The 17,199-nt window shown below is 36.5% G+C and overlaps 1 protein-coding gene across 1 annotated transcript in view; it reads right to left on the bottom strand.

Annotated features, from left to right (window-relative positions):
* Positions 1–17,199, bottom strand: part of RBM26 (RNA binding motif protein 26) — a 97,074-nt gene that overhangs the window by 31,693 nt on the left and 48,182 nt on the right. The window contains exons 11-16 of the mRNA XM_019528502.1: positions 14,947–15,111; positions 13,160–13,291; positions 9,952–10,023; positions 6,429–6,557; positions 3,647–3,721; positions 2,698–2,865 (exon numbers count right to left, since the gene is read on the bottom strand). Of these exons, the coding sequence (XP_019384047.1) occupies positions 2,698–2,865; positions 3,647–3,721; positions 6,429–6,557; positions 9,952–10,023; positions 13,160–13,291; positions 14,947–15,111 (741 nt within the window). The remainder of the gene's footprint in view (positions 1–2,697; positions 2,866–3,646; positions 3,722–6,428; positions 6,558–9,951; positions 10,024–13,159; positions 13,292–14,946; positions 15,112–17,199) is intronic.

Raw genomic sequence — 17,199 nt, 5'->3', positions numbered from 1 at the left:
ATGTTCTTATTTTGCCTCACCACAGATAATTTTATTGCAGGACAAAGGTGACATCTGCTTACAGTCCCAGCAACAAGGTCCTTTTGCAGTGGGGTTAACATAAACTTCAAAAGCAAGTTACCCAAGTAACGCAAAGTGTTTTTTGTTTTTTTTACTTTGTTCAGATGACTGATTCCTTTCCCTTCATCTATCACTTGAAGTCAGGTGGCTCTCATGAGGCTGCTTTTTGTTTGTTTTCTTGTTTTTAATTAAGAGCAAAGCAAAGATTTTCCTTAATGGTGTACAGTGTCCTCTTGTTGATACCTTCAATAATTCTCTTCCAGGGCAATTTACCTTGCATGTCAGACATCTTTGGCTACCTAAACAAGCTTCAGGGGTGGAACATGAATTTTCTGTCCATTTAAGGCAAAGTAAAAACATTAAGCAAAAACATGGAAATTAATAGTCCTCAACTGCTTCCTCTCATTTCAGACTTCAAGAAAAATGAAGAACTAATCACAGTATTTGACTACTCACAATTCACAGTTTAGCACCCACTCTTATTTTATACCTACTTGGGACTATTTTCTTCTCCAGAACCTCCTGGAGCACTGCTAGGACAAACTGACAATTCTCTGGTCACAAAACTACATATCTGTCATTTTCTAACCCACAGCTCTGCAAACTTCAATTGAAAATAAGTTCAAGTTCTCATCCCACTTTTCTCTGCAAGTTTTCTCACTATAAATTGAGATGCAACACAAAACAAAGTATTGCTAGCACTCACTGATTAAAACTGTGTTCATGTTGAATTATTTCCCCAGTTGAACCTTATAAAAAAACTTCTCTATTAATTATACTTAAATTTGCATTAATTATACTTAAGAATGAATTTGCAAGTTACTGCCTCATTTATAACGGGGTTCATTCTTTAACATCTGTTATTTCTGGCATAGTTACAGTTCAATTTGTCCTCAAGATAAGGTTAGACCCCTTCGGGAAGAAGTTAGGACATCTCAATCTGAAAGAGGTTGCTAGCTGCGGAAGGTATGAGAAACCTGTTTTCCCAAATTTTAATATATATTTTACACCCTTATATTGTTTCTAATTGAAATACAGCAATTTCACAGTTCCACTGTCTGAGGATGCCCATACTGAAAAATAAACCTAAATTCCAGGCCCAATTTTTTAAATATGATGCCTAAAGTAAAAATACAAGCCATAAAATGTTATCAGAGGAATGGATGAGGTAATGAAGCCATGAGCAAGGTCACCTCAATATTTATGCATCAAATCTGTACTTCACCATAATTTTATAGTTACTATTTTTTAAGTTTGATCTGCCTCTTAAGCAGATTGCTCCATGTTTTTTGCTCACATATATGGTTGAAGGTCCTTTAAGACTTCACCACAGTCTGGATTCAAGGCCATTCCTGAAAAGAGGAGCTTCCTAAAAACAAACATATTAGAAGGGAAAAGTAAACATTTTAAGGGATGCAGATCAGAATGGCTGGAGGAGACCAAGATTGACTGTGGTCCTCTAGAGAAGTACCAGACACTTTGAAGAATACCATCAATAGTTTGTAAAACCTTTGCTTTTTTGTGCAAGTATCTCCTTATCTGGTTGCTAGAGCAGAAGAGAAAACAATTGGTGTTAATCATTTATAAAAGGACTGACAGAATTCTGTAATACTATTCTCTTACCAAGCCTTTCAAAATCATTTTATAATCGTCGTGGATAACATACCCTCCCCAGATAGCAAAAAATATCCGCCATTAAAAGACAATATAACTATGTCAGAAAGCAGAGTTGGAGGCTGATTTTAACATTGTGGGAAAGACCAAAGAAATCAGTCTTTTGTAGCAGAAAAAAGAAAAGCAAACAGAGAAAAAGAAACCTCAAGTCAAAACCCATTATAAGTAGTTAAAAAGAAATTGAGAATACTACGCAGGAATTAAGCAGTATACAAAGTGGGAAGGTTCAGTTAGATATTTGTAAACTATCTATGTACTACATTATTCCTCACAAGCCGAACTCTTTATTTGACAGTACTGTTACATAATCAAGAATGAAAAGGGCACAAGGTTGCAACGTAGGCGAGAGTAATTTAGAACATGAAACAAACCTAAATCTGACCCTCAACTTCAATGCAACTTTTTGCTTAAGATATGCTGCATTCCTTTGAGTATAAAGATGCTCTTGATTTTAAGATGCACCTGATTTTTATGACAAACTAACAAAATAAAAACATTAACAAGGATAATGCATCTTTGACGCATAAAGAAACCTTTTAACTTTTTCTTTTAATTTAACTTGAATTTAAGACTCAGGAAATTATTGAAAGAAATACCTGGTTTTAAAAAGTGCATTTTACAGCTGAAGGAATATGGTATTGCTCTTCATGCTGCTGTTTAAAAAAAGCCCAAAGAGGAGAAATTGAGTAGTTACTTGGAATAAGCAGCAAAGAGAGAGCGTGTGTGCGCACGATTTTAATTCTTATGATATATTTTGGATAATAGGTATTACCTAGTGACAACAGCAGGTAACAAATTTCAAACGAGTACTATGGCTTCTTTAAGTGATGGAAAAATACAGAATCATCTTATGCAATGTTGTATTTAAATTATCAGAGTCAATCTAGACAGATTTTTTTTTCAAATATTATTTTTTTAATTAATTAACATGAGCATGTAATTCTATAATAAAAAGTAGAGTACCTGAGCTTTAGTTTTCATGCTTTTCAGAGGAGGTCCTCCAGATGACACACCTTTTAATTCATCCTTTAGCTTGGTAATGCTATTTGTCAGTGTTTCCAGTGTTTTCATAATTTCTGCTTTGTCTTCTGATTTCATGGCTTTGTTCTTCTCCAATTTTGAAATCAACATCTGTCCAATTTTAAAAGTCATTTCTTTATGTTTTAACTTAAACAATGCTTATAAAATATTTAAAAAGATTTTCTAGATATAATTTATACTTTTGTATGTTATGCTCAATTGTAGTAGGGTACACTAAGCAGTCATATTCACCATCTGGAACAGAACTTTGTCAGACATTTACTTCTGAGCCTTAGTGCCAAGAAGGACAACCTGATCTACAGAATACAGGTATGGACAGGAATTCTGCACCAAACCATAAAGGTGACAGACTTGGCACTACGAGGACAAATAAAGCAACATATCAAAAGCGTTAAAGCTTTACTGTAGAGGTAGCAACAAAGCAGGACAAGAGTAAGATGTTTCAGAGATCAGTATTTATAGATACTTAAGGAACAAGACCGCAAGATGCAACTTCCAGCTGTTGCTACTTCTGAACGTGTGGCTTCTTTGCTGACCACATCCAAGGAAAAAAAACCTGGTTGGAAAGACCTAGGAACCAAGGAAGCAGCCATTATTGCCACTTCATAACAACCACAACCGGGGGAGAACTGACCCCCCAGTTAAGATTAAAATTTATATTTATGCAAGTCTCGCTCTGTCTCAAGATGGAAGAGTCACAGCCAGGAACCAGAACGCTGTCGATAATAGTGTTCCTAAAGAAAGACTGCGATCCACGCCTACAAATTTCTAATTATTCTAATAATACAAGTTATTGACTTTTACAAGTCAGATTTCAACTCATTTTTACCATCTTACTCAAATCAAGGACGTTCAACATTTAACATTTTACCTTTTGTGTTTCAATATGCTTTTCTAAGATTTCTTGCTTCTTCTTTCTCACATCTTGTTGAAGTCTTAGTGCTTCCTAGGATTATAAGATTACAGAAAGTTTCTAGATTTTGAATGATGAGCTGCTCAATAGAAAAATATTCTGTCATTGACTAAACAGTTCTGTATTAAATGATTTAGAAAATCTGATAACCACCAAATTTCTAGTAACAAATATAAACTAATATACTTAAAGAAGGCTACTCAAACACAGTACAGCAAAAGCTTTGTTATCTGGCACCCATGGGGAACGGGGGATGTCAAATAACCAAATATGCCAGTTACCCAAGAAGCTGAAACAGGCGTCTTTGCCTGCTCGGGCCATCGCCTCTCCTGCCCCATCCAGTGCGCCACCACCTCTCCCACCATGTTGCTGCCCCTCCCACTGCATCAGTATGCTGGGGGACAGGAAGGAAAGGCCCCCGCACAGGCTACTATGCCCCAGGCCATGGGGTCTTGGCAAAACGCGAAGGGCCACGGTGGGCACTTCCAGTTTCGCTTTCACCTTATAAGCTGGCATGCCGGTTAATAGATCGTGCCAGTTTGTAAGGTGCCAGATAATGTGGCTTTTACTGCTGTATTTGGGAAAGCAGTGTCAAACATTAGGATTTGATAACCTGAATTAGGTAGGTGCATGCCTCGTGTGGATTAAGCATTCCTCCTTCATTGCAAATAGGGTAATCATCTATAGCAGATCAGTATATGTCAGTGAGAGGCAGGATATTGTACTCCACGGTACCAGAGGAAGTATTTTTTAACGCACAAAATTAATTTACATAACTTATAAGCAAGAGCTCAGACATGTAGAAAAAATATGTTGTAGGATTCAGTAAATTAAGCTTTGTGGTATTAGTTCCAGATCAAGTCAAAAGTACATTAAAAAGCTGGGGTGTTTTTTGGTTGTTGTTTTTTGTTTTGGTTTCGTTTTTTTTGGAGGGGTGGGTTGAAACTTTGATACCATAACTAAAATAATCAAGCTTTCTACCCAGAAAGAAGCTAATCAGTTGCATTAAAGATTTATCTTGAAGCTATTAGGAATGTAACTCTTTCTGAAGACACTTATGAATGCACAAATGACAAACACATATTTGTCTGCTTTATTACTGTGAAAAAACTTATACTTAGAGGGCAGCAAAGACCAGGCGAGAGCTGCAGCTCAGCTCCTCTAATGCGGGTTAAAATGTATAGGTATGTATATTCCTTAATCTCAGACAAAGAATGGGAGTAAGGGGTTAGGCCCCAGGACATTTAGAAAGAATTAATCAACATACCTGACATGGAGACGAAGAAATGTAAAAACCCACCCGTGCATGAGTCTAGTATAACCAAACTACAAGGGTATTTGCCACAGAATTACTTCATGTAGAATGAAAGTACACCAATAGCCATAATAAAAATACTAATGCTGCATCTGTATATCCTCCTAAATACCATCTTAAATTCTGCTCACTTGGTATGTTATGTTACATGTGCAATCATATTCTTTAGTAGCTGCAACCTCCAGAGAGGATTATATACTCAAGGGGCATAAAGAAAAAGGGAACGGAAAAGGAAGATAGGTAAAAAGGCAAAGAGATGAGAAAAAACTAATGAAAATAAGAAAATCTTACATCTATCACAATGAGCCATGATTTTCTCATAAGTAAAAGGTTTATAATAGAAATCTCTCTAAACAGAAAAAAGCATGAGGAAATAAGCCAGTTATGTTGCAGAACTTTAGTTCTTTCTTCCTTTTAAATGATTATTCAGTATTGCAGTTGAGATTTTAACCAGTGGCTTCTAATTTCTGACACCTAGCACTAGATATTCATCAGCTTATTTTCAAAGATGCTAAGCAACTGCAATTTTAGTTTATGTCACTGGGTGCTATAGGTACTAAGTACTTCCAAATATCATGCTGTAAGTGTCATACATGTGCCAAAGGAGTCTGGTCCCATGTTATATATAGTCATAAAGCCCTGCTTAAAGTAAAAAAATTGAAAACCCTTACAGACAATGTCCATTAGCCTAAACTCTCCATTTAGGAGCTGAATTGTCCTTAATGCTTTTGTGTAAACCTAAATCGGATGGATTCAAACAAAGACAACATATTCAATCTATATTTAGTTTACTCAAGTAAAAGTGAACCAGAGGACCCAAAAGTGATTTTAAAAATGTAAACTGAGCTGGTGAGTCTCACCCAGAGCCAGGCATGTTTTTTGGCTTTATTCGCCTTATACCCAAAAGGAAATCGGGACTTTAGTATTCTTTAATATACTTAAGTGAATAAATGAAGGGGATGAAGTACAATTAAAACAGGCTAAAAGGCTGGACAATTCTCACTTGAGGAAGGCAAATATTGATCACAGAGGATTCAAATACAGCAAACAAGAGACACTGGGAAACAAAGTTAGAATTATACTGTATACCCCTTCTTCCAACTAACAAAGAAAAATCAACATCCCAAATGTGAAGATTCTTTTCCCCGTTACAAAAGCTTCATATGCTGTGTCCCTACTGATCTTCATTAAATTGGTAGAAAATACACTGCAAAAAGTAAACAGAAAGGAACAAGTACTTTCAACAAGTACTAGAAAACAAAAGTTTTACTTTCGTTGCCTTTTGAAACCAACTCTATTCTGTGATGAACACTTGATTTACTAATTCTACCTATGCAGTTATGAGATATGTTCGTACAACCTCTAACAGTTACAAATTCCTAAATCTATTATTTTATATACATTTAAGTAGTATGTTTAATTTACCTGTTTTTTCTTCTGTGCTTCATTAGAGTCTAGCATGGAAGTGGAAACAACAGGCAAAGATTTCTGTGCTGCCTTCAAAGCAGCAGGGTTGTACACAGTTTTTGTCAAGCCAGTAGAAGTGGACAATACCTACAGGAGGAAAACATTTAATTTTTGCTAGTAATTTCAGATTTTTTACTTTTAAAAACAGAAATGTTTTAAAAAAAAATTTTTCATAAAACCAGTGACCTCTGCCTCCTTTGATTAGAAGGCTGATAAAAATTATAGAGTAATAAGATATTTCTGATAGCTTGGAGTTAAGCAATTAATAAAAATGCACCACATCAAGTATTCTAAATGTTTTCTGATTAAATAGGTTTTACAGTGTGATTACAAATACTGCTTAAAAATTTAAACAGAAGCTTTTTTAGGATTTGATCAAAAGTAAGATGACTCAGCTCTGGTGCTGTGTACCTGAGACTACAATTAGTCCTAAAATTTTCTACCTGAAACGATGTTACTTGTGATTACATGCACTTAAAATACAGGACTGTATCCTAATTTTAAACACTAACGCTCAGAGCAGACATTGTAGCTGTAATGAAAAGTCAAATGCAAAATAAGGCTAAAATAAACAGTAAAAGGGAGATTTTCTTTAGCAACACAGAGCACAGAAAGGATTTTAGTGTCAACTTCACTTCCCTTGCTTCATGTGTAATACAGCACTATAAAATTTCCCTATGCCTTACTAATCTTCAGCTCAAGGGTGATCCTGGGAAGCAGTCAGCAACCAATGCAACTTAAAGCAGCCTTTGCATGTTTTTCAGTTATGTTCAGACTGGACTGACAGAGTCAGGCCCAGGTTGAGAAGTACAAATGTCACTTCAGTAGGCCCTCCTTAACATATGCCATTCTCTACCACAGCTAAGGATTTGAAGCAAACTGTTTTTGTAGTGTTCCTAAAAATCAGGCCACTATGGAGTTTCAAAGGCCAGAGAAGATGCACATATGGTTTTGTCTGACTCCTTATCAAATACAGCATTTATATATACAATGCATTCAAATCCTAAGATATTTAAAATAGCTCCAGTATAAATTTAAGGGAAAATTAAAAATAAAGCTGCATGGAGATTTCTGGTGAGACAGCTGATCAACTGTGTCTTCATAAAAAAAATCCAACACTTAATAGCACAAAAAAGCAACAGGAAAGAAACAGGAAAAAAGATAAAAGGTTTAGAAGACCAGCTACAACTAAGGGAGATTTACAATTGAAAATGTTTCACAAAAAGGTCTTTACTACTTTTGCATTTATTGTCTCTACTCTTTCCACTACTAAAATATTTTCTAGAGTGGATCTGCTGAGAGAGTAGGAAAAAAAATATTAGTACGTTATAAATGGTATATTATAAAGGCCCATCAGGGGTGCTTAAGTGGCCTGTTAAAGGTGAGCTGAAATGCTGCTTTAACAAGTTATAAAACACCAACATCTGGCAAATAGTACTTCAACAAATGGCTTCAGGGCAATCTTCTTCAAACAGGCAGGAAAACAACAAAGAGCAAAAAAATGACATGCATCTCTCTACCCTTTTCTCCTAAAACACTGCTAGTGCCCTGTTAAAAAGGAAAGAATTTAACATTTAGCCATTTAACAGAAAAGAAACAACAGAACAGATGCATCTGTTCAGAAGTGAGGTAAGCCTCCCCAGTATATGCAGTATGGGAAGTATATGCAGTATGAGAAGAAAAGGCGGAAAAGCCACCTTATTCAGCCCTTACCCAAAGCCCTAAAGCAGGTGATCACCATTTCTGTTTCTGAACCTTTTCTCTTACAGCTGCTTAGAGACCAACCTGGCTCACTGTAGGCATATGCATACATGCATGTAATGTAGCGTCCAGCTGCACTTTTGCAGCAGTAATACAGCAGTGCACTTTTGAATTAAAACACATTAAAGGTGTTTTAGTTTCAAGCACACTGCTGTCATTTTCTCAGTGCTGGGTGCGTCAGTTCTCATGCTCCACAGACTCAATTAATTGAGCCTGTTCTGACTCACTAGATTTCCAGCATCAGAGCAGACAAACGTATGTATAAATGCCCTATGTTCTCAGGGGTGTAGCAACTTTATAAGGATGTCTTAAATTGTATCCTATTACTCCATCCTCCTATTCAGCAACAAGGACATACTCTAGGAAAATACCCTGCTCTTAACAGCTGATCAGTATGTACACAGACACAGCAGTTGCAAAGAAATGGTCTGGCCCATACAACAGCGCAAACGACGAAAGAAACAGTAGCCAGAAACTGGTCAGACCCAATTTCAAGGTCTGGAACTTGAGCAAAATGATGCTTTCCCCTAACTCAATGTGTAAACATATACAAACTGCAAATTCCCACCACTATTTGCCTAAGTGCACAGCAAAGTGGAAAAAAACCCATTTTAATATAGATCTGCACTTCAAAGAAATGTGTGTTAATAAATTCAAATTGTATGGGAGGAGAATAAAAGGAAGGACTTCCACTGAAACCATAATAGACTTCCTATGATTAAACTTAAGTAGCAATAAAATATATACAACTACATATTTTTTTTTTAATACAAATGCACACAAATACTTGAGTGCAAAAAGAAAGCAGTAATTTCAGGAACTCTGGTACAGAATTAACAAAATGTCTAAGTCAATACTCTTGATATCTAGCTAGCATATTGCTCTGATCTACCCCAGACCACACACAGCACCACCTCCTATGCCCCCACTTCTTCCACACCATGCTGTCTCCCCTACACTCCACTTGCTGCATGCATGAGCCATCTTGAATCACCTTGGCCCTACCCAGGCAGCAACAGGAGTGACAGCTCTGGCCCTAGCTCAGGGCAAATGACAGCTGTAGCCCCAGCTGGGCTGGTACTGGAATCTGAGATACCCACCCCGCCATGCTGAATGGTGAAAAAAAATCTCTTGGATTCAAGTAAATACAGTACTATTTGCATCATTCTGGAGAATGTTCTGGTTCTTCGCCTCTTATGTAAAGGTCACTTTTACTTCTGGTGCACACTACGTCCACTAAATAAATATTACACACCATCTGGATGGGACTATTCCAAGCACAAATGAAGGGATAAATGTTTGTAATATCAGTCTGAAGAGGTACACAGAAACTTAAGAGCCTTTCCTTCCCCAGAAAGCAGGCCTTTCAGTTTATGTTACAAAGGTAGTTGAAGTTCACAGAACTACTTTGCTAATAGCTCATGATACTAAACAGATACTGTAAAAGCATTTAAGTTCACCTTTAACACATTTTTTTGGTAGATGAATGAAGGCAACTTGGTATGTAAAACAAATGTAAAACAGGAGTACATACCCACCTTGTTAGAATCCTATCAATTATTTAAACCAAAAGTAGTATACACATACTTTATGTAGCTACATAGAACTGGCCATTAACTGTTTTTAAACTTGTAAGTGCAAAGTTGAAATAAAATGAATTCGGTATTAGGAATATATTAGATGTGACGAGAGGGAACATTCAGACATGGTATTTTCTTACCTTTTCAGTTGTTGGAGTAGCTGGTTTTGATACAAAACCCAGTCTATCCTTCACAGATAATTTAGTTACATTCTAACCGAAAACAAAACATAAAATTAATTCTTTCCTAAATGTGTAATTGTATCAGTTTATAATGAAAATCCAACCACACAATTTTGAAAGCATGACATAACAAAAGAGTAGAGTCATGTACCGTACTTTTAAGATCCAAACATCTAGATAAAAGACTATTAAATGCTTGAATAATCAGCTGCCCTAGGGATAAGAGGTCTGAATAGATGGGATGACAACAATGTGTCCAAACAATAGCAGATGTGGTGGTGTCACTTTGGAAAAAAGATGTTTTACAATACCATATCCAGAAGCATCTTTTTTCACATGCAAGGCAACTTAGCTAGAGAAGCCCCTGAACTTAAGAGTTGTATATGCTGAAAATCCAGGCACTGATTTCCAAATGTCACCTTTCAGAACTTGTGCTGTGAAGCGTAAGCTAAAGACTTTCTTCCTTCTGGTACATGAACCAAAGAAATGCTGAAACTGTCTGGCTATAGACCAGATATAGTGTTTGAAGAATCCTTCAAAGAGAAAAAATCTGCTCTGAAATATTTCAGGATTCATACAGTTTACTATGTTACTTGCGTTCCTTTAATTACAAGAAATACAACATTTTTCAAAGTATTTCCAAGTCAGATGCTGACCATCTACCTCTAATGATGCAGGTTAATGGGAGAGATGTAATATATTAAATGTGCTGACTGTTAGCAAGTAAAGATTCCAATTCCTGCAAGCAACAAGAACCTTGCGAAATAAAATGTAATCCGTTGCATCTTTTTCATAACTGATCTCCTGAAATAAAACTCTTCCTGTAAAATCATTTAACTGCTACAGTGGAGCTATAAAACCAACAACAAGAAATACTTCGGAATATTTTCAGTGCAGGTTCAGTGGGACTGATGACCAACAAACTAGATTTACAAGAATTTGAAAGTGCACAGCTTTAACACACGGAGGTAAAACCAAAAGGCAACAGCTATATAGCAGAAACCTGGCAACAACCACTTCAGTAAGAAAGCCCTGTCTACTATGTCATTATCACTCAAAGTGATAACATTTGCACTGAAGTGTCCAATCTGTACAAATAAAAATTCTCACATGTATGTGGCACAACAGACCGTTTCTAGTTAAAAAAAAAACAAAAAACCTCTCATTAAAGAGAGGGTCGAAAGGTTGCCACACAGGCAATTAAGCACCAAACCTTCAAGTTAATGGGATTCTTAAGGCAGTGGTATGCTCATTTGCAGTGAACTGTATGTAGGGATCTGAACAGTTTAATTTATTACGCTTCTCACAGCTGTTACTTAAGTGGACTGACATTTAGAAGATGGTCAAGACAAGCCAAACTGGAAGTCAAATCTGCTTAATTTCTAAGGCTTATTTTGCTATCCAAGATGCAAAATGAGCACCTCCTGAAGCAAAGGCATCTAAAGTAACAGTATTTCGCAACAAGTACTGTTACTGGATTTTATAATTTCATGCAAATATTTAGAAAATATTTCACAATCAGAAGTTGTTTAAATACTACAAATTAAAAGCCTGAGAATTTAATAGTTAAAGTTTTATTTGGCCAAGCTTATTTAAATGCATGCTTCCCAACTTCAGTAATATACAGTTTATTATTCTGTGGTGAAACCTTTAAATTGAAAGGCTGACAATGGTTATTCTAGAGAGCTATTAATAACCATATGCCTAGGTTGGGGTCAGCCTTTTGCTGGCACAGTCAGAGCTTGTAACCCGGCTGCGATCGTGGGCTGGGAGTCTTCGCCTCTACAGCAACCAGCTGCTTGCATTCGGTGCAGATTCCCAACCTCTTTGTAGCACGGGAAGTGCAGATGTGATGGAGCAGCAGGTTCTGCATCACAGGAGTGTGCTGTGGAGGGGATAGGCAGTATGGTGCAGCTGTGCATCACCAGTCCCCAGTGCTAGATCAGACCTCCCAGCACACGAGCTACCTAGGTGATTCAGCAACATACACGTGGAAGCATTTAAATAAACTTAATCCATGCCAGATAGTGACAATATTTATTTCATCCTGCACAACAACATAGAAAGACTCTAGGTACTTCAACATCTAGTTTGACTTGACTAGTTGTTCACTGGTATCTCTGCACCAAATACTATGTGCCAGTTCAATACTGGGAAACAAAAAAAGAATCTCTGAATACAAGCATACTTACCATAGTTACTCAAATTGAAGAAAAAGTTTCTCCCCCTCCTCCTTTAACAAGCCTCTTGTTTTCTTGCATACAATAAACCCTCTCCTCCCAAAAAGACAGGTACTTTTGGGGGCAGGGAGAAGATAGCATGTAATGGGGGGGCAATGATATTTTCCTGATTCATGGTTAACTATATGACATGGGGTAAGCCCTTCAGGGAATACACTGTCCAGGAAGCATGGCATCCCAGGAGACAATTTAGAAGCAGAAGGAACTTCCTGGTGCCAGGTGCCTCATGCAAACCGTCTCCTGGGATGCCATACTTCCTGGAATACTCTAAGAGGACAATGTCACACAAGTTTACATTGCAAGGACAGCAGCAAGACAGTTAGCTCTTTATTATATGTAGTTCTTTATACAAGTTCCTGTAAATAAAAAGTTTTTTTTTCCACATCACAAGCTTCACCAAGATACTCCCACCAGCTCACTTGCTGCTACATACAAACTACAGGGATCAGCCTATAGCTAAGTCTGTGGGAAGGATGCCACAGGAGTCCACTCTTCAGTTTACTGAATAGTGGCTGGCATCCTGGCAGCTGCCTGGCATGCTCAGTGCTACCAGGCTTGCTGCTTTTCCAGTAGAAACAACTTCCGCACTTGAAATATGCACCCTGAATTTGGAGGGCTGATTTTAAAGGAGTGGGGGGAGGGAAGAGAATATGAATGTTGTGTGTAAGACAATACAGTAGCCCCTTAGTATTGGACACTTGACCTAAGATAAACTGCTAATTATCACAACTTTTAGAATGAGTTTCATGAAATTTTACTTGTATCAAATCTTATCAGAAAGTTTTTGAGGTTTCAGACATATTTGCGTGATACCTGCCACTATTAAAAAAAATGTATAAACTAGAAAAACATTACAATACATTACTACAAACACAAAAGGAAAGATTTGTATCCTGGACCTTTGCAACAGCAAATGTTGTACATACCTGAACATTTTCTGTATTGGCACTCTGAGCTTCCGCAGGCTCAATATTACTTGCAGGTACAGGACCTAATCGCTCCTTGACTGATTGCTTCACTACCGGTAAACTGGGTTGCTGAACTAATGGCTGTATTACCTATAAAAGAAAAAAAAAAAAAGAAAATTGAAACACATTCTGACACCATCAGCAGAGGCCTAACAACCATGCAGGTTGGTACAGGGTCCTACCATTACAAAGTTCTAGCGTGGCAACTGAAGTATTAACATCATGGGGATTAACACTAACTGCACGATGTATGTAGCAATAGCTGGATTTTTCAGGCATAAATACATATTGTTATTCTTTCACATTAAAATATGATCAAAAAGTTGCTAGTGTACTTCCCACGAAGCACTTTGAATCCAGTATTCTTCATTTCACTTGTTAAATTGGCAAGTGACACTGAATAAATAGTAAGAGCCATAATTCTGGTCCTTTCAGAAACTACATTACCCTCTGCTACTTCAACTACTCATTTGCAAAAATATGAAAATACAAACATGCACATGCATTTTCTGTTTGTATCTACTTCTTTCAGTTGCTTGGTTACAAAAGAGATAAAAGGGGAAAACACATGTAAAAGACGGTCTGATTTAGGATGGATGGAGGCCAACTGAAAAGTAGTATTCTCTTTGGTTTGGAAAAAATAAATAAAATTTGTGACTGAAAAACACTCAGGTCTGATCACAAGCACTTTCTAAGAATTACTTAACAGAACCTAATGAAAATCATCTTCGTTACCAGCAGTTTTTCCAAGCAGATCCAGAAAGTTATCTAGATATAGTAGCTGTTAACTGGGACATTTAGCAGGGCGATTACAAAAACAGATCACCCTTCCTCCCAATTTCAAGAAATAAAGTTCTGCCTTTAGTACTGACAGGGGGAAAAACAACTCTGGGAAGTCACAATTTTACAAATAGAGGTAAACTAATTTTATCAAAATAATATCTTGGTACAAAAAAAGAAAGGGATGTAAAAACTAAATTTTAGTTTTTAGACAAATTGCAGGTATAGGACCAGAAATTAATTATATATTACAAAAGTTATTCCTCATTATGGTCCTAAAATACAGAACATCAATGGCACAAAAATCTGGGTTTATTTGTTCTGCAGTTTGTCTTCAATGTTACTGCATTTCCCACTATCCTGTAAACTCTAGCCTTATGTTTTAATGAAAGTTCAATTGTGCTATTTTTCCCCACTCAGTAGAAGCTGAACTTTGTCCTTCAAACCCCTACAGTGGAAAAGACTATATGCAGAAGGATGTGCACGAAGATCAGGACAGAAAGCATTTAGGAGGAAAAGGATATATTTCAGGGGAGCATAAAAGATTGGGAAAAGGCCCTTTCATAAAACAAAATGCACCATCTGACGCACTTCTCTTCTAATGGTCTGCTACAAAGAAAAGGCTGCTTCAGATAAACAGAGCAAGTGATAATTAACAAAGTAAATGCTACTTCAGAGCCTCATTTAAAACTTCACAGATGGTTAAATGGAACAGAATAATCCAGAAAACACATAATGGTGTCAACATAACCATTTCAACTAAGGACCTTAATCCATATCTTACTAATCAGCTCTTGAAACTCAACACCAGGGTCCAAGGAAAATTAATAAAGGTAGTTTTATTCTTTTAAACCTTATACTCCAAAATAACTTGTCTACCTTTTAGCAATTTAATTAAAAATACTAATTGAAAAAATAAAATTTTAAATTCTATTACAGGCAGTACATAGAATTAACTTCTTTACCTTTTGTGGGATAGCCTGCATTTGTGGACCACTGCCTTCTCGATGCCAATAGACTTTAATAAAACGATTATTTAATACTGCTTCTGTGCTTGATATAGCTTTCTTTGCCTCCTCATGTGTGGCAAACTGAATAAGGGCACCTTCTGGATCACCCTGATAGGCAACCTAAGAATTCAAACAGAAGTCAAGCACACACACAGCAGTTACTATTACACACACTTAAATGGCATTTCTATCGACCGTAAGTGGCAAATTTCAGCATCTTCCATGTTATGATAGATGTTGAGATGGCGTTGTTGCCATGATGGTCCAAGAAATGTGCGACAGGTAAGAATTCTTGTGGGTGATGTCTTTTTTTGGACCAACTGCACGGCTGGAAAAGATATAGGTAAGCTTTTGGGCATCAGGCCTGAGGAAGAGTACTGTAATACCCGAAAGCTTGCCCATGTCTATCACAATGCAGTTGGTCCAATAAATGATATGCATAAGAATCCTCGACTCTCACAGCAACAACATCACCTCAACAAATATATCATCAACATCATCATTAAACTGCTATTTTCAGCTTTAAAACCTCCCATTAAATCCATTATGGATTACTGAATAAGGATTTATGATTTTAGACTTTTTTGCCATTTTATTTGGAAGACAAGGGATGTTGGTGATCTGAACTCTCAATAATTATACCCCTAAATTTAAAACTACTGGCTTTAGAAACAGAAAATCATATGCAGGAACTCTTTTGTTATTCATTATTTAAGATAATTTGTTTTCATTTAAAATATTAAGTACAAACTAAGTTTATGGAGCATGATAATACAAAATTCATAGTTACTCATACACTAGGATGGCTTTATACATATTTTCATACAAGTGCACTCAAGGATAATATGCTAGTCCTCTTTTCAGTCAACTATAAATAAACGTGTAGGAAGTCAGACCCAAGGTATACATTTTATTAGCATCTTTCAGAAGCATATAACTACAAATTTCATTGCCATCCAAACTTAAAATTGCTTTTTGATATTCTAAATTTATATTTCCAGTACGCTGGAATACCCCAAACGTTTGCTTTGTGGTCCATATAGTTCAACAATGGTCTAGGTATATATACACAACATAGCAGCACGTAGGCAGATATCTACCTCAAAATACAAATATTATAAATGAATACATATGCTTAATTAAAAAAAAAGTATATTTAGGCAGATAAAAAAATATTCAATATTCTTTCTTCTAATATAATGGAACTACTCAGTTGCACTTTCATAGGTATGCTATCAAAATTCTTCTATAAAAAAAAAAACAACTTTCCACATACAAAGATCCTCTATAAACTTTCCACAAAAGGTGAACAGAAAAAGTAATCTGCAGCTTTACATTACTTTCACAGTACAAAAGAACCCTTTTAGTTAAAAATAATTAAATAGACTAATAACTTGAAATACAGGTATTTCGAAATTAAAAGTTTGCAATTTCAAATTTTTAATGCCTTTGCAAAAGAAACACTAATTTCTATACAACTAAATACTATTAAAATGTAATGCATGGGTCAATTTGAAACAGAATTGCTTTATAATGTGCCTTTTCTAGTAGGGTGACATACACTTCATAAAATGTGCATTATGTCCATGTAGATTTTATAAAGTCTATGCAAGACAAGGAGTTATATAAATACCAAAAGGCCAGAAAAGGCCAAGAATGCGTGTAACGTAAGAGGTTTCTACACTCCACATGGCAAGGAGAGATGCGGGGACCCCAACCAACAGCTCCTTCACATTAGAGGCCTAAGTGAGATGATGACACTGCAGAGATTCTGAACTCCACATCGGCCCAATGTTTTGAAAACTACAGGAAATTAACAGATGAAGAACTTCATTAATGTCAAGAAGCAACCTTACCTTAAAGCTGAAGTTAACATGTATATTAAGAACATTTTAAAAACCTGAACAATAGGAGGTAAAGTAACTAAATGGTCAAATGATTTCATGGAGGTTATAAATATATAAATGCGCAGCAGCTTAGACAACAGAAAGAAGTTATCTTGAAATACAGAACTCAGGGATAAACTAGCTTCCCTATCTAGCTCATGTCTAACAGTGCAAGATCAATTTGATTACAGATCGAAAGATAGATCTATATCTATACATACACACACATTTATGGGTGGGGGGGAGGGTGCAGGGATGGAGCACTGTCACCTAGTAATCTGTGGTGCGCCACTTCACCTCCAGCCCTGTGCACTCTGCCCTG

The sequence above is a fragment of the Crocodylus porosus genome, unplaced genomic scaffold (assembly GCF_001723895.1).
Source record: "Crocodylus porosus isolate Cpor-Errol unplaced genomic scaffold, CroPor_comp1, whole genome shotgun sequence".
Lineage (NCBI taxonomy): Eukaryota > Metazoa > Chordata > Crocodylia > Crocodylidae > Crocodylus > Crocodylus porosus.
Note: the sequence above shows the minus strand (reverse complement) of the source record. Positions and strands in the feature narration are given on the sequence as shown.